The following is a 21,115-nucleotide window of genomic DNA, read 5'->3' as shown; positions in this document are numbered from 1 at the left end:
TCCCCGCGGTCCTCAGGGCCTGGCCACGCCCCTCCTGCTTGTCCAGCTTCCCTAGCTGAGCTGTCTATTCCTCCTATTGGCCAGCTCTGCTGCCCGCTGCTGTCACCCCATTTTCACGCAGGGGCTGGTGAAGAGGGGAAAGAGTTTCATGTGACACGGGTTTGCAGGACGTGCCTGCTTTATAATGTTGGCCCCTTGTGAGAGCTGAACTCGGGACATCACGTGGGCAACGTTTACAGGGTTGGGAATGAAGCCGGAAGCTAAAATCCCCTGGGAATTCCCAACCTGGCCGCAGGCCGAGTGCTCAGGGCTCTGTGCCTTCTCCCATAAGCTGCTGCTGTGCTTTGGCGGCCTGGCTCTGCGGGCACTGGGAGCCGGCCTTGTCTTTTCCAAGTCTACCAAGTTCTCACCGGGGTCTGGGGTAGTTTCCACAGCACTGGCGAGGCTGCCGGAGCCGCCAGGGAAGCCACTTCCTTAACATTCGGTAAGATTTGTGACGTCCTGGTTCCTCCTCACCCTGCAGAAGTGGATCATGGACCTGGCCATGGTGAGTGCCGCCCGAGACAGCAGCCTGTCACCCTCCTCTCCCTGTCACCGGCCCCGCCGAGCACCTGATAGATCAAATGTTCAACCTGCTCATTTCCACCTGCACCGAAGGGTGGTGGGGAGAAGGGGCAGGGCTCTCCAGACAGGGAGCCAGCATTCCCACGTCCATGCTGACCTCCACCCCTCCAACCCCCGCACCCCCGGCACTGCCCTGGCCCCGCCTCCCTCTCACATGGAGCCTTTCCCCCCAGATTTCATCCTGCTGCTCTGCGTGTTCCGTTTCAACGGGAACGTGTACCGGGCGGTGCCCTACGTCGCCCTGTATCCTTCTGCATGGGAGGGTGGAGATGGGCCTCACTCAGCAGGCCCGTTACCCACCGTGCCTTTTTGGTGGCGCTAAAAAGAATCCCAAAGGCAGACTCCATGCAAGCCAAGGTCTCCACCGCCCAGAGGTGCCCTAGGCCAGGGCGCCTGTGGGGCCAGCTGGCCGGGTGGGAGGTGGATTGGGAGCTCCCTGCTGGGCCTGCTGAGCAGAAGCCCCCCTGCTACCAGCTCTAACTTTTCTTTAGGGGGAGATGTCCCCACAGAATCTAAGTCACATGATGAGAATGTCTGACATTAACACAGTGCGCTGACACACCTGGTCACCTGTTAGCTTGCTCAAGGTCAAGGTCAGGCCCCTCGTGCAAACTTCAGGAGGGTCTCAGCGGGGGTGCGGTTCTCACACAGACACGTCCCATCTTCCGTGAGCCAGGTCCTGGCTTTCAACTCTGTAAAAACTCGCTCTCCTGTTGACTTTCACACCTTAAAGGGCCAGGCAAGCCTTTGATGGGCAGTCGGTTAAACCTGCCACACCTGGGACTTGTGACCTGGTCTTTCCCAGAGAGGAGCGGGGGAGGTGCTGCCGGCCTGTCTGCCCCGAGTGCCTTGAGCCCGCTCCGCCTGGGCAGCCCTGGCCATGGCCCGTACCCCTCTAAGCTGCCGCTGCCCGTCTGTGAGGTGGGACAACGATGCCTCTTTAGGGTTTTTGAGGGAACTAGCAAGTCCCGGGAGCACAGGACAGGCTGAGGGCCTGGCACAGTCATAGTGGCTGTTTTTCTAGAAGCCCCTCTGCAGAGTGGAGCTGGGTGTGCACAGTCCCGACCCTCTGCTGTTTGATCGAGTTTCCCCCTGACTCAGTTTCCCTCTGCAAACCCAGGGATCGCACAGTCCTCCTGCCCTTGGGCGCTTCAAGGTTAGCCCCAGCTGTTTAAAGGTTTTTGAGCACAGAGTACTCTGACGATGAAAAGCGTGGCGTGATTTACTATTTAAATAAAATGCAACAACTTCCCTTTGTGCCAGTGGGGGGGCTGCAGATTCCAAAATGTGGGTGCCCTCCCACCTCTGGAATGTCAGCGGGATGTTTGTCACCGCCTCCTGTCGGCTGTGACCTATGGCACCTAAGTAAGTAGGGTTGCCACCTTGGTAATGAATGACTTTCTAGCACAAATATGTCCCAAATATTGCAGGGGACGTAATTACACGAATCAATTGTTTAGGATCTGAAATTCACATTTAACTGGGTGCCCTGTATTTTTATTTGCTAAATCTGGCCACCCTACAGAAAAGTCATCTCTAGGGTCTCGGTAGTGGCTAGTGTAGGTCAAGTTTTAGAAAATGTCTATCAGGGATGAATGGAATGAGGTGCAGTGGTAGAATATTGGACAAAAATTACTCAAATGTTCTTTTTTAAAATGGAGCCAGCTTTCATCCACCTGGATTCAGTCTGCCTTTCTGGTGTTGCCCAGGTTGCTAGTAGCTGGTCTACTGACTTTTAGCACAGAACATTGTCTGTTTCAGTCCCTTCATTTAAATAATGTTCTTAATTATACTCACAGCAACCTGTTGGGTCCCTACAATGAGCCACAAAGCATTGAGTAGGGAGAGGGGGCAAAGAATGTTAAGTCCATTTTGCACATGAGCAAACCAAGGTGGAGAGACAGGACTGAACTTGCCCGTGGTCACAGCAGAAGTCCCCGCGGTCCTCAGGGCCTGGCCACGCCCCTCCTGCTTGTCCAGCTTCCCTAGCTGAGCTGTCTATTCCTCCTATTGGCCAGCTCTGCTGCCCGCTGCTGTCACCCCATTTTCACGCAGGGGCTGGTGAAGAGGGGAAAGAGTTTCATGTGACACGGGTTTGCAGGACGTGCCTGCTTTATAATGTTGGCCCCTTGTGAGAGCTGAACTCGGGACATCACGTGGGCAACGTTTACAGGGTTGGGAATGAAGCCGGAAGCTAAAATCCCCTGGGAATTCCCAACCCGGCAGCAGGCCGAGCGCTCAGGGCTCTGTGCCTTCTCCCATAAGCTGCTGCTGTGCTTTGGCGGCCTGGCTTTGCGGGCACTGGGAGCCGGCCTTGTCTTTTCCAAGTCTACCAAGTTCTCACCGGGGTCTGGGGTAGTTTCCACAGCACTGGCGAGGCTGCCGGAGCCGCCAGGGAAGCCACTTCCTTAACATTCGGTAAGATTTGTGACGTCCTGGTTCCTCCTCACCCTGCAGAAGTGGATCATAGACCTGGCCATGGTGAGTGCCGCCCGAGACAGCAGCCTGTCACTCTCCTCTCCCTGTCACCGGCCCCGCCGAGCACCTGATAGATCAAATGTTCAACCTGCTCATTTCCACCTGCACCAAAGGGTGGTGGGGAGAAGGGGCAGGGCTCTCCAGACAGGGAGCCAGCATTCCCACGTCCATGCTGGGAAGTGTTTTACTTCCCTTTTTGCGCCCTGGAGAACCACATTGGGACCTGAGCAGAAGTTAAAGAGCTTCCGGTCCGGTTAGTCATTACATATTGGCCACTTACGCATTCTTTTTGCCCTCCTTGGAAGAGGGTACTGAGCCCTATACTAGTACCTTTTCCCTTCCTGGTTAAGGGCCCAAATGCGCATGCTGTGGGAATAGGATGCCGATGGGGGTCAGGTGACCACAGATCTCTCCAGGTGACAGAGTGGAGGTTTCCACCCAGGGGAAGACAGGGCATAAGTTACTGCCTGCCACACCCAACCCATGCATTTCCCCCCCTTTCCCGCAACATCTAAGCACCCTTCTTCCTTCCAGTCCCGTTCTGGGTTGGACTCTGTGACAGAGAAACCGGACCACCGGCAGTTGAATCTGTATCATGAGATTGTCCAGGCCTTGGTTATGTCCCTGAAGGAAACGCTCTACTCCACCCACAGCTGAAGTGGGTTTGTAGAGGTGTGGGGTGGGCGCAGCCAGGCAGCGGGCCAGCGGGTCAGCCTCCTGGCAGGGGTGCAGGGCCTGGTGCGTCACCACGTGGGCTCATTACAGGAGCCAGAGGTCCAGAGGTGACGCCCCAGCCGCTGCTGTGACTCTCTGAGCCTGTAGCTCAAAGCGGCCTGGCCCTCCCTGGGCTCTGAAACACAGTAAAGTCTCTCTCTCTCTCTTTTCTTCAATATCTTTTTTAAAATTGATTTCAGAGAGGAAGGGAGAGGGAGATAGAAACATCAATGATGAGAGAATCATGGATCGGCTGCCTCCTGCACGCCCCACACTGGGGATCGAGCCCACAATCCAGGCATGTGACTGGGAATTGAACCGGTGACCTCTTGGTTCATAGGTTTGATACTCAACCACTGAGCTAAGCCAGCCGGGCTGGGCCTCTCTTTTTTATTGCGGGTGGGGCTGATGAGCCTCGTGGCCAAGCAATGACTTTTCTTACTCTCATCTTCTCACCAGCTTCAGGCGGCAGGTGCTCACCCAGCAGAGGAGATGGCGGGTTATCACTAACCTGGGTCTTGCCCTGGCACAGATGGGCTATTCGCTCACCTGAAATGGTGGCTTCAAATGGTGGCCTTCCGTCTCTGGTTCTCTTTTCTCGCGAGGGGACTCCTAACTTTCTCCCGTTTTACCTGCCACAGAATTTATGTACTTTCATCAGCGCAGCCAGTAAGTTTGCGCAGCTGCAGTGCCTGTGGAAGACGCAGGACTCGGGGGCGGTGAGCGCGCTGACCTGGGGCCTGGCTTCCTACACCAGCGCCAGTAAGAACAGACTCCCGCCACGGAGTCCTTCCCCGAATCCCGCATCCGCCCAGGGGAAGTGGGGGGTGGGGGAGGAACACTTCGTTTCCTTTTTTTATAAAATAAGGGGGTAGACTTCAGTGATTTAACATGGATTTTAGTTAGTGGGAGCCTTTCTTTCAGTGAACCTTTTCAGGGGCTTATTATGTAAATGAGATTTTCAAAAAGTTGGGTTTGGGGTGGGGAAGTGGGAGTTACCACAGAGCGGAAGGGGAGCTTGGCCGGGGCCTGGCTGGCTTTGCTGCTTTATGAAATACAGGGCAGTGAGTGTTCTGTGCTAGCCAAGTCTTTCAGGAACAGTGAGCATCAAGTCCTGTCTTTAAAGTGGAAAGACATTCGCTAAATACCAAACTGTCTGAGAAGCGAGTTGGTATTTATTGCCAAAAATCTTCTGTTGCAGCAAGAATAATAACCACCTTAATGACCACCAATGACCTCACAAGTAAGCAAAATATTTTTCTGCCACTTCCTTTTTCAATATGCCTTTTGCCGCCTTCGTTTGCCCATGTCCTTAGCGGGTCACCGGCTCCCTGTGTGATGCATGTAGAGGCCAGACATACACTCCTGGTCTCCGCCAGTCACCGTGTTTGTACTGAGCATCTCCTTTGTGGTGCCCGGTAGTCAGTTCCTATCTTTGTGAGCGTCCGCACGGCCAGTGAAGTGGACAGGAAAGCAACCACACACGTAGCTACTGAAAAATCCTGTGAACTGTGTTTGAAAGAGTAGGACGGGATGGGCACCCGCAGGGAGCCTGCCCGGGTTGGAGGAAGCTGGGAAGGTCCCTTGAAGATGGGCGACCTGGAGGAGGTGGGAAGAGACTGCTACAAGCAGCAGCGTGAGGTCAGGAGCAGAGAGGACGCAAGGCCTGGCCTGGGAGTGTCAGAAGGGCGGGACTGCGCATGGGGCGCCTGAGGAGGGCTGGGAAGGTGGTATCATGATGGTCCAGCCCCTCAAACAGCCCACAGCAGCGGAGGCCCTTGAAAGCAGGGGAGGGACAGAATCTTTTGACTCCATGTCCTTGCTTTTCTTAAAAGGGTTCCTGTGATGGAGAAAATGCGTGGGTTACCCTCAGAGTTTTTAACTCCCAAACTGTGCCTGTACAAACATTTTGGGAAATGTTTACAACAGATGGGGTTTGTCGCGGGCACTTTGTCGCTCTGAGAGGGAGTGAGGGAGTGAGAGCGCTGTGGTGGAAGCACCAACTTGGGCCAAGAGAGGAAAGGGAAGGAGGCAGGCCTTCCTCACAGGACCAAAGTCGCTGTGCGGAAAGAAGGGCCAAACCATAACCCAACAGAACCACCTGCCATTGAGAATTAAGTTTAAAGATTGAGAACGTTCTCACTTGTTTTGTGACACCCGAGGCCGCCTAAGGTGACACCTGCCCCAGAAAGTGATCCCTGTATCTGGAGATGACCTTTGAAAACCCGTTCAGCTCATTAATACCGCATACTAGTAAGCGGCTTACACCCAGGCAGACCTCATCAGTCTTCTTTCCCAGGAGTGCTCCGCCACCAGCACTTTTTTTGAGAGCCATGTTTCCATGGTTACCTCAATATAGACTGGGCTTTGACGTCATGCATTTTTTCAGGTTGACCTTAAGAGAGTGCTCCACACCTTTCCTTCCCATGCGGTGTTCTGAGGCGCCCCTCACTGCCCTCAAGACTTAAAAATATGACTAAAGGGGAGTGAACAGTTGTAATACTCCTTATCAGCCAGAGCCAGATTCCTCCAAGTTAAACCTGAAGATGAGAAATTATTATTCATGAAGTCAGGCTAAGTGGCCAATGGTAGTCATGATGGGAAGATCATTTTCCCAGAAATATTTGGAACCACATTTGGGACCAAAGTTGTTCAAAGGTTCTCATGATCTGTAGTTCTAAGTCTCATTTCTTTGAGGGGGAGGGGTGTGTGGGGCTTTATTTAGGCTTTTAGAGCAGAATGATTTTGTTCTCTGACGTGAAAACAGTATTTAACGTATACTTTTTCTCTTCTTGGCTGCCTTCAGTCCTTATACGTTTTGTGGTCACGCTGGCTTTAAACCTGTGGGTGACAGCGACAGTCCTCCGCTACCGGAAGACGGGTGTAAAGGCTGAATGATGGATGGGTAATTCTGACACACAAAGTGGATTTGGAGTAACTGAACCAAAGGAAAGAAGAGCTCATTGCTACATCGAGGTCTTTTATAAATTAGTCAATCATTTCTGAAACTCTGGAGCCAAAGGTATTTTAGACTTGAAAGAGCCATTCAAACACGTGTTTAAAAATGGCCCCACCCCCCACCCCCCACTTTACTAGGTCAAGTTGGGACACAGACATCTGCAGTGTTGAGAAGGTTGGTGGTTAATGGAAACCATCCAACAACCATTTTGAGATTGCTTTGCCTCTTAAAAGTCATGATTAAGTTCTCTCCAAAGAGCTGACTACATCTATTTTTCAGCTTTCAGAATATTTTAAGAAATAAGTCCTCTCCACAGAAAAAATGAGCATCAAGTGGGTTTTGCTCGGTCAGAAGAGTTGTAATCAATTACTAGGGGTTCACTTTCTGGGACTAGTGTCTAATTGCAACAGATATGACAGGATGGCTTTATTGTATCATAATACAGTATAATACCTGTTTACGTGTCACAAGTCTATCAGGGCAAGCAAAAAGGTAACTGGCTTGAATTCATATGCCAAAGCAGTCCTTTAACTTCATACTGTGCCTTTAAGTAATTCCTAACAAAATGTACTATTGGATGCAATCTCTGTGATGAAGCAATTCACGTTCTGATCTAAGCACAATGCTGCCTTTTTTTAAAACTGCTTTTAATATATATGTGTGTGTTGTGCGTGTGTGTATTAGTACATATACACACACACATATATATATATTATTGATTCTGGAGAGGGAGATGTAGAAACATCAATAATGAGAGAGAATCATTTCATTGATTGGCTGCCTCTTGCATGCCTCCCCCTCTGGGGATCAAGCCTGTAACCCAGGCATGTGCCCTTAACCAGAAATCGAACAGTGACCTCCTGGTTCACAGAACAACGCTCAACCACTAAGTCACACTGGCCGGGCAATGCTGTCATTTTTATAGAGGCCACAGCCATGCAATTAACCATTCTTAGAATTTGGTACAAAATACAGCTTATCTCGACCAGGTTTTGTGTATTGAAAATATATGTAGTAAAGGGTATTGCTGAGTTCTGGCAATCCTTATGGATTCTATTCTCAGTATCATTCTAAACATGACAAGATTATTATTATACATGGTATTTTTCTATAAAAGTTTGTAAAGCCTAACACTTAAAAAACTCTTTTCCCCCTTATAACTGAATGGCATTATTTTGGTGTGTATATACATATATGCAGTAAGTAAATGATGCTTATTAGATGTTTTGGTTTCCTGTGTAAAATAAACTTTCAAATTTTGAAATCTGCTGAGTCTTAAAACTGTTTCAATGTGATTAGTTTTCAGTTATGTAAAGTGCCATTTAAAAATATAGATTGTGGTTAATCCTTTTAGAACGACTGCTTGGGAACAGCAGGAACAGAAACATGGCATCTAAAAATAACATCATTCATTCTGTAGTTCTTAGATCATAGTTGTCACTTTTTAAAAATCCAAGTAAATCCTTTCTTGTGTGCAGTTACAATCTGTTGGTATACATACAAATTGTGACTTTAGACCAACAAATATTTACACATACTTTTATTAGTACTTTATCATTGTTTAAGCAGTGGTTCTCAACCTTCTGACCCTTTAAATACAGTTCCTCATGTTGTGACCCAACCATAAAATTATTTTCGTTGCTACTTCATAACTGTAATGTTGCTACTGTGATGAATCGTAATGTAATCTGATATAATGCAGGATGGTCTTAGGCGACCCTTTAAATACAGTTCCTCATGTTGTGACCCAACCATAAAATTATTTTCGTTGCTACTTCATAACTGTAATGTTGCTACTGTGATGAATCGTAATGTAAATATCTGATATACAGGATGGTCTTAGGCGACCCCTGTGAAAGGGTCGTTCGACCGCCAAAGGGGTCACAACCCACAGGTTGAGAACCGCTGGTTTAAAGTCACTCCTTTAAGAATATGCCCCCTTGGAGGGCAGTCTCCATCCAAGGGAAGGGAATAAATGTTTGAGCCATTTTAGACCCTCCACAGCAGCTTCCGAGCTAATCCCACAAGGACCCTGGCAGTAAACCATCTCCATTTTGCAGATGAAGGCACTCAGCTCGGTGAGCGACCTGGCCCAGGTTAGAGCCAAGCCATGTCCAGGAAAGAACGCACTGATTACCAGAGAAATGCTTCCTGGAAACCACCTGTCAACACACTAGTCTGACAACACATGCACCATGGCTCTCCTTTATCCTCAACACAAGAGTGGGGGTTTGCACGCCCCTTAAAATGCCAACATCAAATTAGAGACAGACTCCTGGGTGAAACTCTACCTTTTGTATTTCTCCGCGCATAAACGACGGGGCCGAAGATTCACAAGTCTTTAACCAGTTAACTACCATGCGTCCAAAACGGAAACCATCCCCACATGCCACGATATTTTGAATTTAAAAAAACAACTAGCCCTAACCGGTTTGGCTCAGTGGATAGAGCGTCGGCCTGTGGACTCAAGGGTCCCAGGTTCGATTCTGGTCAAGGGCATGTACCTTGGTTGCGGGCACATCCCCAGTAGGGGGTGTGCAGGAGGCAGCTGGTCGATGTTTCTCTCTCATCGATGTTTCTAACTCTCCCTCTCCCTTCCTCTCTGTAAAAAATCAATAAAATATATTTAAAAAAAATAAAAAAACAACTAAATTTGCAATGAATAATATAAAAATAAATATATTACTTACAATTCGGTTGTTCTTGAATATTTTCAGCTGAAAATTCTCACGAAAAATGATTTTAAAGTTGGTCAGGGCTGCCACTTAGGGAAAATATTTTCTTCCTATAGACGCACGTGGTGTGTGGGGAAGGCTGGCCGCTTGTATCTACAGATGCTTATGGTGTACAATGGTTAAGTTTAGTTATGACTTGTTGGCTATACCCATCTTTTTCGGGAAGGCAAATTTTGGGAGTAAATTTTAGGTTGCAGCATGCCAGGAGTATTTCACAGGAAAAGTATAAAAATGCTTATGTCTTAATTATTTATTTTTTAATATAAAAAGCAGGCATAAAATACAATTACATTACTACAAAGATGCAGCAAATTTAAAAGAAAGAAAATCAGGGGGATATGATTTTTGTTCAAAGGGGACAGCTGATCAAATATTTGATTATCTAAACCATGCAGTTCAACTTAGTACAACTTCAAACAAAACTCATTATGGGGAAGGGAACCAAGGAGCCGACGTGACGTCCCCCCAGCATAACACCCGGCACTGTCACACAGCGCCATTCCTCAAAGTGCTTCCCGAACAGACGAACAGCCGCGGCATCTCCCCACCTGCGGAAGCTGAAGCCTACCCGGAGGACGGGAGTCAGTAGCAGTGTCAGTGCAGGCGGAGCAGCTCAGGTGTGACTTCCTCCCGTCGGAGTATAGAAACAGGCTTCTTGGAGCAGCTCCACAAGGGCACGTGGTGCCGAGGCCTGGTGGCCACCAGGGTCCTAGACCAGATTAGCAGCAGCCGCAGCACTTCTGCAACGGGGTCTGGCCGCCGAGCGCTCCTCCAGGACCCAGGCAGACAGAACGTGCCTGCGACCCAGACTCCTGTACCCAGCGTAGGCCAGCTGTAGACACTCACCTACATTTTGGATTGACTGGGACACTTATCCTTTGGCTACAGCATTTTCAATGTTCAGATTAAAAAAAAAAATTCTTGCTTCTAGATAACAATTTAAATACTTTTCAAAAATTCACTATACACCAATTTTCAACAGTAATACCAGTTTTACTTCTACTTCTCTCACTTAATCCCCACGAAAGTACAAAACTCTAAGAAAATCCCAGTATTCACTACTTCTTAGTTCTCAATAGGAGGTATTTATGGCTCTAGGAGAAATCAGGTGAGGAAAGAAGCAACTTTTGGTCTTTTATTTATCTTGGAAGCTTTGGAGCCTCCAGGAAAAGAGAAGCTGGCACAAAATCTGGCTGTTACACCAAGTCAGTATCACATTGAGTGAGTGCTGGGAAGAGAACATTTGGGTAGGTGCATGCATCATTCATGTTCATACATGAAACCAGCAACAGGGTAAAAAGCAAATTCTTACCCAAGGTCAGAATCTTTTATTAAGCACATTTCTGTTAGCTGGACAGCTTTATAAATTCTTATGTCAAACCACATAATGTGAATAATCTCCATGGGAGAGATTTGGTTCACCCCTTAGATTATCTTCCCCCAATCCCCAACAGTCACATTGATCTTCCTTGTATAGTTGCATCACACCATGATTCTCCATATTCTCTATTATATACAGCATTCAAAATTTAAACTTTTGCCATTTTTACTCAAATATTTCAATTATTCATGTGTAAACTTCAAATTATTTTACCTTAATAAAGTTTATTAAAAATATATATATATACTCTCCAATTCAGAATAATATGATAGAACCTCCCATAGTGTAACAAAATCTTTATGTAAAATATTAATTTAGTCTCCTTTTAACAAGTCTAATGAGTGGAAATATTTATTCTATATAAATTTTATATATTTTTCATTTTAAAATCTTACTTTAAAAAAAATCTGTGCCCCCAAACCAGGACCACAGCACACACCTGCGAGGGGCCGCCTGCCGCCTGCCGCCTAGTTTCAGCACAGACAGGATGAGGGAGTGCGGACCGACACTGGAAGAGGAACGAGATTCCGGTTCAGGACAGCGGTAGCCACAGGCCACTCTTCCGTTTCCACAACAGTATCTATAACTGGGGACCTAACTTTAAACATCTCCACACTGACCCCCCAGGGAACAATGAAAAATGTCTTAGTTCCTTCATTGAAATATCAGATGCTGTATTTCAGTATCACACCAAACTGTATGTGTTTATGTATATTGAGACTGATAAAAAGACTACACAATTTTTTACCTGATGCTTCTCACTGATGCATACTGTCACAGTAAAAAACAAAGACTTCTGTGGGATGAGAAATACAGCAGGAATGGTCCTGCATGTGCTGCAATTTTAACAGCATTTAAATAAAAAGTTAAGTGCCTTTGAGGCCACTTCTTCCTAGGCACCAGTTTTCACAACCCAATACTGAAATATTGCCATACACAATTGTGTGGATAAGGGATCACATGTCAATACTTAAAATATATCTGGAGTATATTTTAGTTTTTTTATACTTGAGATAATTTTTGAATATTGAGTGTGAAATGTAAAAATAGCCACAAATGTCCTTACCAGAAATAAAAACATATCTAGGGTAGTCAGCAAGTTCCAAGCAAAGAAAACATTTCATAGTCACACACTAATACTGAGGTCTGTAAAAAGGCTTGGATGGATAATAGATATACATACAAGATATATTAGTTCTAATACTACCCATTATTGTTTCTATCACCATACTTTAAAAAATTGTTAGACAATCAAAATAGGCTGACATTGATAACTATTATATGTAAAAATAGTGCACTATCTTCTTCTGCAAAGCAAATTTGCATTCTAAGAGTTGGTAAACACTTGTTTTTAATACAGAAAAGGGCTGAGACTTGGAAAAAATTAAATTAAGGCATTCAAAATGGATAAAGTTGCCTATCATGAAGCATTAGGAAACCGATATAATTAAGTTCAAAGTTTCTGTTACAGCAACATGAACATGCAGCTCCACCAGGTCCACACAAATGAGTGCTATAACCCCAATGTTATGGCTTTATACAAGTGCATAGTTGCAACTGTAGTAAGTAATGATATCTGATTAATGAGTATAAAAAATAAAGTGGGAAGTTAAAAAACCCTCTTGCAGTATTACAGTACTATATATGTGTGTGTACATGTATATGTACACACACACACACACACACACACAGTATAATGGTCACGTCTTAAAGATGCAGTCTATATCACTGTAGTGAAATCCGTTCCGATTCTTCCGGCGAACATGCTGGTGAAACCTCTCTGCTGATGCGGAACAGATGACTCCTTTGACTCTTCTCAACCCTCTGTGCCATGTAGTGTGAGTGTGAGTGACCGCCAAGAGAGCTTTACGGAGCTTTTGGAAGAGTTGCGTATGATGTTCTTACTCTATTAACCAATCTCCGCTGGTTCAACCTGTTGTTCCAAAGGAGCCTAGAAAAATCTCTCCAAGATTTATAATTTATATTGCAGGAATAAAGGGAATATGTATGTGTGTGTATCAGTCTCTCAGGAAAATACAGCTTTTCAATAAATTTTGGGCCATCATATTTCAGTCTTGTTTTAACTGGAAGAATAGGATCACCTTGAATAATGACTGCATTCATAGAAGGCAGTTAGCTGCAAAGAAAGGAAAAATAAAGTTAGCTGAGACAGTGAAATAATAAGAGATTGTTAAGCATTCCATGTACACCATTAAACTAGATAGTCTTCCAACTACAATAGTTTTAACACCTAATTCATGCATAAAACATATTTACCGTGCTACTTTTTTTATTTTTAGGTACATGCAATTATAGTCTTTTTCATATTTTCCCATATTGCCTACAAACATGACACACAGTTTTAATACAGTTAACTGACTGTCAGGTTTAGACAATATGTCACTGAATAACTCATGTGAACATAAATTTGACTTAGAGTTTAACTGCTAGCTGCCTCATGTAGCTGAAAGAACAGTGGACTCATGGACCAGGACTTACTTGACTATTTGACCCTTAAAATCTATGAAATGGAAACATACACATTGTAGTAAATAAAATGTTCTTTATATCCTTGTTATAAACAGATCCCCAATATTACCTGATTTAAGTATATTTTGCAATGTGCTTACTTAGATTAAGATAGACCTCTTTTTAAATCCATCCCATGCAAAACATTTAACTCAGGTTAAATTTTCATTCAAATCTACTCCAGCCACTATTAACCAAACTATTTTACATTTTCTAAAAGCACAAGAACTCTCACACCATATCATTGGCATCCTTCAGCAAGAGAGACATTACATTTCCAAAAAGCAAACATTTCACAGCATCACAAAGAAGCCCAGATCAGAAACAACTATTTCACAGCACTTATTAGACTTACAAAGTTTTAACGGTTTCAATTCTTGCAGTTAGAAAGGAAAGAGGAGGAAGGCAGGGAAGGAAGGAGAGAGGATGGAGGGAGAAAGGAACCTCATGCTATGTTCACAAACTAATACAGTTGTAGAAACGTGAAAACATTGTAAATTGTACTTCTCTGAATATGGCTTCTTTGGAATAAACAGAAAGTACCATATTTAGCTGCTTTTGTTATTTCTACATGTTTTGTTCCTAAGATAATTATAATTCCAATTGTATTGAAAAGTATATAGCCAAAAAAGAATCTGAACATAGCATTTCACTTTTCTACTTAACATAAAAATTTGTTAGGAACTTTTTTGAAAACTACTTTTCAAATATATACTATTAAAAAATTAATAAAATTTCAAAAGTAGCAAAAAATAATGAAAACCCAAGTGCAAACCGCATGCGCTACTTGAAAGTTCTAAAATAACTCATTTTTCACTTTTTGATTTACCCCATTTATTTCTTCAGAAATCAAAAACATCGCCATCATCATCACCACCATCAACATCATCAAATGACCAATCCCAATCTTTAAATGCCAAATCAAGCAATCTGTAATGGGAGGTTTGCAAATTTATACTTTAAGAATACTCTTTAGGAATGGCAGTTTCATAAATTATGATCTAGAAATCACACTTTGAATGTGCATGAGCATGTTTACTTTCCCTCCATCAATAACATGATTAAGATGGGAACAGCCAGGAATCTTCTTTCTCTTTTATAAAAATGTATATAATCATTTTGGCCAGGTATGCTTTCTAGAATACCAGAGAACTGAAGACAAAGACAGGAAGTAGTCTTCAGAATGTAGCTTTCTCCATTCCAGTAGGGCCCTACTTGCTCAATGGGTCACCAGCAGTTATGCGCTCCATGAAAAACTACAGACGAGGGGAAATCCACAGGTATGTAAGCAACATTAGCAACTTATCTTGGCTCAAGAAAATGGACTTACAGCAGAGATATATGTGGTCTTCTTTCCAACCCAATCCAATAATCTAAAACATTGCAATCATCTTTATTTTAAAAATAGGAATAGCTTTTGTTCATGCATCAACTTATGTCAAGGAACTCATCTGGTCCCTAAAGTCTCATCTGTGATCATTGTCCTGTGTTCTTAAATTTTAGTATATGTGATTTTCCCAATGCTATTTATAATATATATTCCCAGGACATATCCCAGGAGATTCTGATATAATTGGACTGAATAAAAGGAGGGCAAATATTTGCATTTTAAATTAAATCCCGAGATAAATACTGATGCAGTTGGTTGGCTCTGAGAATCTCTGACAGAGCAGGTTGATGGATGATTACCCTAATTTAAAAGTAAACAAACCAACTCAAATGACTCTATTAAAAAAATGGGCTGAATGCAGAATAATATTTGAAAAACTATACTTAAACTTATTGTAAGTATCTGTTTAAATGTCTATCTCATTCATTTAATTAATCAATCACTTCAGGCCTGTGAAACTTACTGCCAAAGACTGCTTCAGAAAGGGTACATTTAATTCTGTGTTCTACTAGCAGAACATGAGGGTCCCCATTTCTTCACACCCTGCCAATACTAAGTTTTTAACCCATACCAGTTTGGCAGGTGAAAATGACTTTAACATTTTAGTTTTAATTTAAATTTCTTCGCTTAATAACCAGGTTGCACTTTTTCATCTTTATGGCAATGCCTGCATATTCCTCACTAATTTTTATATTGGGAAGAGGCAACCTCCTTTTTCTTAATGATTTCTTTGAGAAATATATATATGTGTATATATATAAAAATATTGCAAATAGATGGTGTTTTTAAAATTTACGAGGCTTTATTTTTGGTTAGTCAATTTGTAGCTTTCTTTTCTTCCTTTGTTTTTATCTTAGAAAATTCTCCAATCTAAAATCAGATACATTATTTCTTCTAATTCATTTATGGATATTTTTTTTGACACTTCAAATTGTATATAACCTTATTAACTTTTTCCAAAAAATTACTGTTAATTTGCTGATATTTAGAAATGGAAAAAACACACACAAAGATAATAATGACATAATAGCTCCCTCCACTCCGAGTTTAAAATTGTGTTTGCAATGCCTTACTTCATAAAACTGGAAGAGAATTTGTTTGAGTTTTTGCTTTACACTTTTCTTTAAGGCTTAAATATTGCATTTTTAACAAAAGATCTTTGGTGGTGTGAAAGGGCCTACTACATGGTGATGGAAGATTTGATTTTGAGGGTGGACACAGTGCAATATATAGACCTTGCATCATAGAAATCTACACTTGAAACCTATATGAGCCTATTAACCAATGTCACCCCAATAAATTTATGTTTAAAAAAAAAATCTTTAAAAGAAAACTAATTAAAGAGAAATGGTCCTCAGCAGAGACCAGTATTTTGTGTCTGGCACTCAAACAAATTAGGATCTCCCCAAACTATCTTCATCAAAAGTCAGCACTTTACTCACAAATTTCCTAATTTTCCAACACAGTATTTTACTTTTAATTCAAAATTACCACAAAAACATTTCTCTGGAATAGCATTTCTATACATTCATAAACTGTCAATTTATTTCTCCTCGAATGACTGTGAAGCAGTGGAGCATTACAGGTGAGAAGTGGAATTGGGAATGAGACTTGCATCTGAACTCTTGGCTCTGCCACTCAGCTGTGTGACCTTAGGCACACAATGCTTCTGGGTCTCAGTCTCTCATCTGTGAACTGGAGAAATTCATAGCTAAACCACAGGTTGGTTTTGAGGATAAGTTAGTACAGTTAAAGAAGAATACTTGGCATATAATATGCCCTCAAAGCTATTAATAATAATAACAGCTAACACCATTTAATTATATTACTTTAAAACATTCACCACAGAAAAAAGGGAAGTGCTGCAAATAGGAGAGTCAGAACCAGGAATGCCACAGAAGTCAAGGGGAAAATGTAATAGTGTAGTTGTTAACAACACAAACACTGAAAAAAAAGTTTTTAAAAACTTTTAAAACTGGCTGGTTCAGTTGAACTCATCCAGTGAACCAAAAGGTTGCTGTTTCTATTCCCATACAGGGTTGCAGGCTTGATTCCTGGTAGAGCACATGCAGGAGGCAGCTGATTGATGTCTTGCTCTCATCTCTCTCTCTCTCTCTCTCCATGTCACTCTCCAAAAATCAATTTAAAAAATCTTAAAAAAAAAAATTAGATGTATTTATGAGTATTCTGCTTTAGTGTATGATGCTATCTAACAAAGCCAAACATTTGTTTTAAAAAAGACACCATATAAATTAAACTAAAGCTACACTGACTAGTGCCAGGACTATTATTAAATAAATACAAATAAAGAGCTAGATATTAAATTACTGCTGATATACACCAGAAATTCTGTTCCTAAGTTTTCTTAGATGATCTTTTTTTTTTTTTAATTTTTTTATTGATTTCAGAGAGGAAGAGAGAGGGAAAGATAGAAACATCAATGATGAGAGAGAATCACTGATCAGCTGCCTCCTGCATGCTCCCCACTGGGGATCGAGCCCACAACCTGGGCATGTGCCCTTGACTGGAATCGAACCTGGGACCTTTCAGTTCGCAGGCCGATGCTCTCTATCCACTGAGCCAAACCAGCTAGGGCTTAGATGATCTTTTAACAGCTCTCTCCACCTCTCTGTAGGAATATGTTATAAATTAGTAGAATATTAAAGGCCATCTAGTCAATGCTTGGCTCGAGCTGGAGCTATGCTGCTTGACGTCAGACTGCACATACGACAGACTGAGGGGCACGGCACTCTAACGGCATTGCCAAGCAGCATCTAAATCAGGTAAACAGTTTATAAACCCTATTCTTCCCAATTCAGAGGTCTGACTGTCTGATGGCTCTCCCTTCCAAAGTTAAAAACGTGCCTTTCTGCTTGGTTCTTGTTCTAAATCTTCGCTGCTATTTATAATCTCCCATCCTTTCAAATAATTTCTTCTTCAGAAAACTATCCTTAATTTTTTCCTTGCTACATGTGTAATACTTTCAAACGAACCACTACTACCTCAGTTATTCTCTTCTGTACACCCTCCAATTTGTGCTACTCTCAAAATGTGACACCCAAAAAATGAGTGCAAACTGTACGGTTATTCACATAAGACAAGAGATATACAATTTTATGAGTTAATGAAGCAATGGAGGCATAGATGTTAAAAACAATGAAAATATTGTTGCAGAGGCATAATAAAAAACAAAATCATATTTTAAATGTGCCCATCTTTACATTTAAAATGTCAGAGTATATTAGATTAAAATTTTTTCACAAAAATACCCTATGCATTTTACAGTCAGTTTTGCTATTAGTTTTATCTACATGCATAGTTTTGAGATAAAGAAATCCCTATTACTTACTGTTGGCTACGCAAAATGTATTAAAAAATCAATGAAGAATGATTCGAAGGGCAGGGCCAGAACTAAAACAAAACAAAAAGCAACAAAAATCAAAAGTAAAGGTGCCTTCAAATAGACCATGATGCTGAATTGGGGGAGGAGGGGAGGAAAAGGAAAGTCAGTGAACGAGAAACGGTTATGGAAGTGAAGTATGCCTCATTTTGTCTGGAAATTGCTTCTTTATATAAATTAACTCTATGTGTTATCATATGTAGTGACATCATTAACTTGTCCAACAGGACAAAAGAACAAAAAATATGAAGAAGACTACTGCTCCTACAGTCCTGAAACTAAACCAATTATTTGTCCTTCTAGAGTCTAAATCATAAAGAAAGATAATACCACCCATCTGGCGTGACTCAGTGGTTGAGTGCCGACCTATAAACCAGGAGGTCACAGTTCAATTCCCCATCAGGGCACATGCCTCAGTTGCAGGCTTGATCCCAGTGTGGGAAGCACAGGACGCAGCCGATCAATGATTCTCTCTCATAATTGATGTTTCTATCTCTCTCTCCCTCTCCCTTCCTCTCTGGAATCAATAAAATATTTTTAAAAAAGAAAAAGATAATACCAAATCTACCCCATAGGAGTATTTTAAAGATCAAATAAAAGAATACATCGTTAAATTATATATGGAAGCACCTCAAAAGCTGTAGAACATGATATAGCGTATTAAAATGCCATTAATACACTAATAGTTCTATAATATTAATACTAGAAATTTAATAGTTTTTAGATGTTTGGTACATGGCACACGGAAATGACATTGAATGTCTCTGAATTCTTTAGGTTTCTTCAGCTTAATTACTATCATATAATCACTAATTTTGTAATATTTTTAGCATACCTCACATAAAAATTCAACATTTTCACTGCTGAAACACCAATTCTACCTTTGTCATTCTAAATTATTTCCTTGTGATATTAGTTTCAAGAAAAGTTTCATATAAGATGTCTGTGGTTAGAATGAAAAGATTTCTGATAGTACAGCCAATGAACATCATTATTCATATACTGAAGGTCCTGTGTTAGGGAACAAAAAGGGTACCTGAAATTAGACACCTGATCTAAGTATAGCCTTTAGCTAACCAACTCTTCATGTTCATTTTAATAAATAGCAACATTTATCAATGCTGTATCTAGTAAGACAAGACATGGCTTATTCTGAATAAAGAACTACATTACTATACTGTCGCCATATAAAAGTGATTCCCCAAAAATATTTTTGTGCATTAATGATCCTCTCTGAACTTACGCCATATTCCCAACTCCACCTCAATTACAAGGAATGTCCACTTCACCCATGTTAATATCTGTTAATATCTGCATTTTTAAAGCTGATCTATATTGCCCTTTAAATAAAAGACAAATTATTGTTTTAAACTTAAATTTGAATTAAGATTTCAGTCCTACCTCCCAAGTCATCTAATATGAAAGAGGTTTAGAAGTTTGCAATATCAAACACAATGTGCGTACCTGACACTTGGAGCTGTGTGTGCGTCCTGTCTACTAAAGCACGAAGTTGGTCAATGTGCTTATCCACCCCTAGAATGCTATGATTATAGACCTAAACATGGCAAAAAATTAGCCCTTTAAATATTTTTGGTTGAGTGTAATATATGTGATTTAGTAAATAAATTTATATTACATTCACCTAAATCAATGAATGAGACATGCATGCTTAAATAGTTTCAAAGATTTGGTATTCCATAATTCATTAAAATATCAAGGAAAAGAAAATTGTAATTAGAAAAATTTGTAGTCTGAATATGAATAGTAAAATATTTCTAAAAATATTTTCATCTTTACCACATTTTTAGCTATTACCTTGGTTTATTCGGGGCAAGCTGTCGACTTGGCCGTCTAATAGACTGGTTCTGTTGTATCTTCATTGAAGTTCTAGGAGATGACCGTGCAAAAGGGTCTGGAGCTGGAGGCTTTTTAGGTATCTTTTTCACCAACCGACTAACCCACTTTTGCTGCTCTTCTGTAGAGTTTGCTAATACCAACAGATTCTTTGCCGTTGAAATATCATAGTAGACTATAAAAATATTTGAAAAAAATTAATGTGTTTAAAATGATATGAACATAAATAATATTGACGGAGCAAGTAATTTACTATTTACCTTTGCAAGGTGCTATAATCTCTTCCTTTTTGTCCATGTGGTCTTTATGACATTTAATATGGCAGCGACGGCATTCCAAAGCAGGAGGAGGTTTGAACATATGCCACAATGGCTTCATACAAGCCTCACAGTTGGTTGGAAAATGATAGAGAGTAGGAATAAATTCATGTCCTTTGTGGCAAATATAATTTGACTTTTCTCCCACTGGCTCCACTGGAAATTCTTGTTCCTTCTTACTTTCTCCTTCATTGGCATACAGAATCTATAAATACCAAAAAGCACAATGAGTGATTTCTAAACAAAAGCTATTTTTTTAAATACTAACAATTCTTATAGCATAAATAAAATAAAATTAACCTAAGTTATTCAATAAGAAGAAAATGCACCTGATGTTCTAACATCAGTAGATTCTATCTCATAAAGAGCTTATATGAGAAGTCATTATATAGTCACTTTGGTTAATTTTAAAAGAGTCATTCCTGTTCAAATGGAGCCTCTTTTTTTCTCCATGATATCTTACTATGTTCAGCAGTCTTAGCAGAACAGGCTAGCAAGAGGTAAATTTGCACATGATGGGTGTTAGAAAGTTTTTCTGGGAGGGAGTATTCAAAATAATCACCTGAAGAGATGTGGCAATTATATGACTTGATGCTTTTATGATTTTCAAAAATAGACAACTGGTGATAATTGTAAACACAGCTATAACTGAAAAGACTTGTGTTTGGAGAGTTAAGGAAGAAAAAAGGAAAAGATGTATGATATACTCCAAATAAACATGATAAGCACCAGAA

General features: G+C 41.7%; 2 protein-coding genes across 2 annotated transcripts in view; one reads left to right on the top strand and one right to left on the bottom strand.

Moving 5' to 3' along the window:
- Positions 1-778: 778 nt before the first annotated feature.
- PQLC3 (PQ loop repeat containing 3) lies at positions 779-7,466 on the top strand. Its single transcript, XM_005867266.2, has 5 exons — positions 779-867; positions 3,048-3,105; positions 4,458-4,578; positions 5,018-5,059; positions 6,623-7,466. Exons 1-5 carry the CDS (start codon positions 779-781, stop codon positions 6,712-6,714), a joined length of 402 nt encoding a protein of 133 aa, XP_005867328.1. The 3' UTR covers positions 6,715-7,466.
- Positions 7,467-9,748: 2,282 nt separating this feature from the next.
- Positions 9,749-21,115, bottom strand: part of ROCK2 (Rho-associated, coiled-coil containing protein kinase 2) — a 62,937-nt gene continuing 51,570 nt past the window's right edge. The window contains exons 31-33 of the mRNA XM_014540548.1: positions 20,325-20,586; positions 20,026-20,239; positions 9,749-13,028 (exon numbers count right to left, since the gene is read on the bottom strand). Coding sequence (XP_014396034.1) covers positions 13,025-13,028; positions 20,026-20,239; positions 20,325-20,586 — 480 coding nt within the window. The 3' untranslated portion in view covers positions 9,749-13,024. The remainder of the gene's footprint in view (positions 13,029-20,025; positions 20,240-20,324; positions 20,587-21,115) is intronic.

Source organism: Myotis brandtii, unplaced genomic scaffold (genome assembly GCF_000412655.1).
Source record: "Myotis brandtii unplaced genomic scaffold, ASM41265v1 scaffold247, whole genome shotgun sequence".
Classification (NCBI taxonomy): Eukaryota; Metazoa; Chordata; class Mammalia; order Chiroptera; family Vespertilionidae; genus Myotis; species Myotis brandtii.
This window is presented reverse-complemented; position numbering and strand designations above follow the sequence as displayed.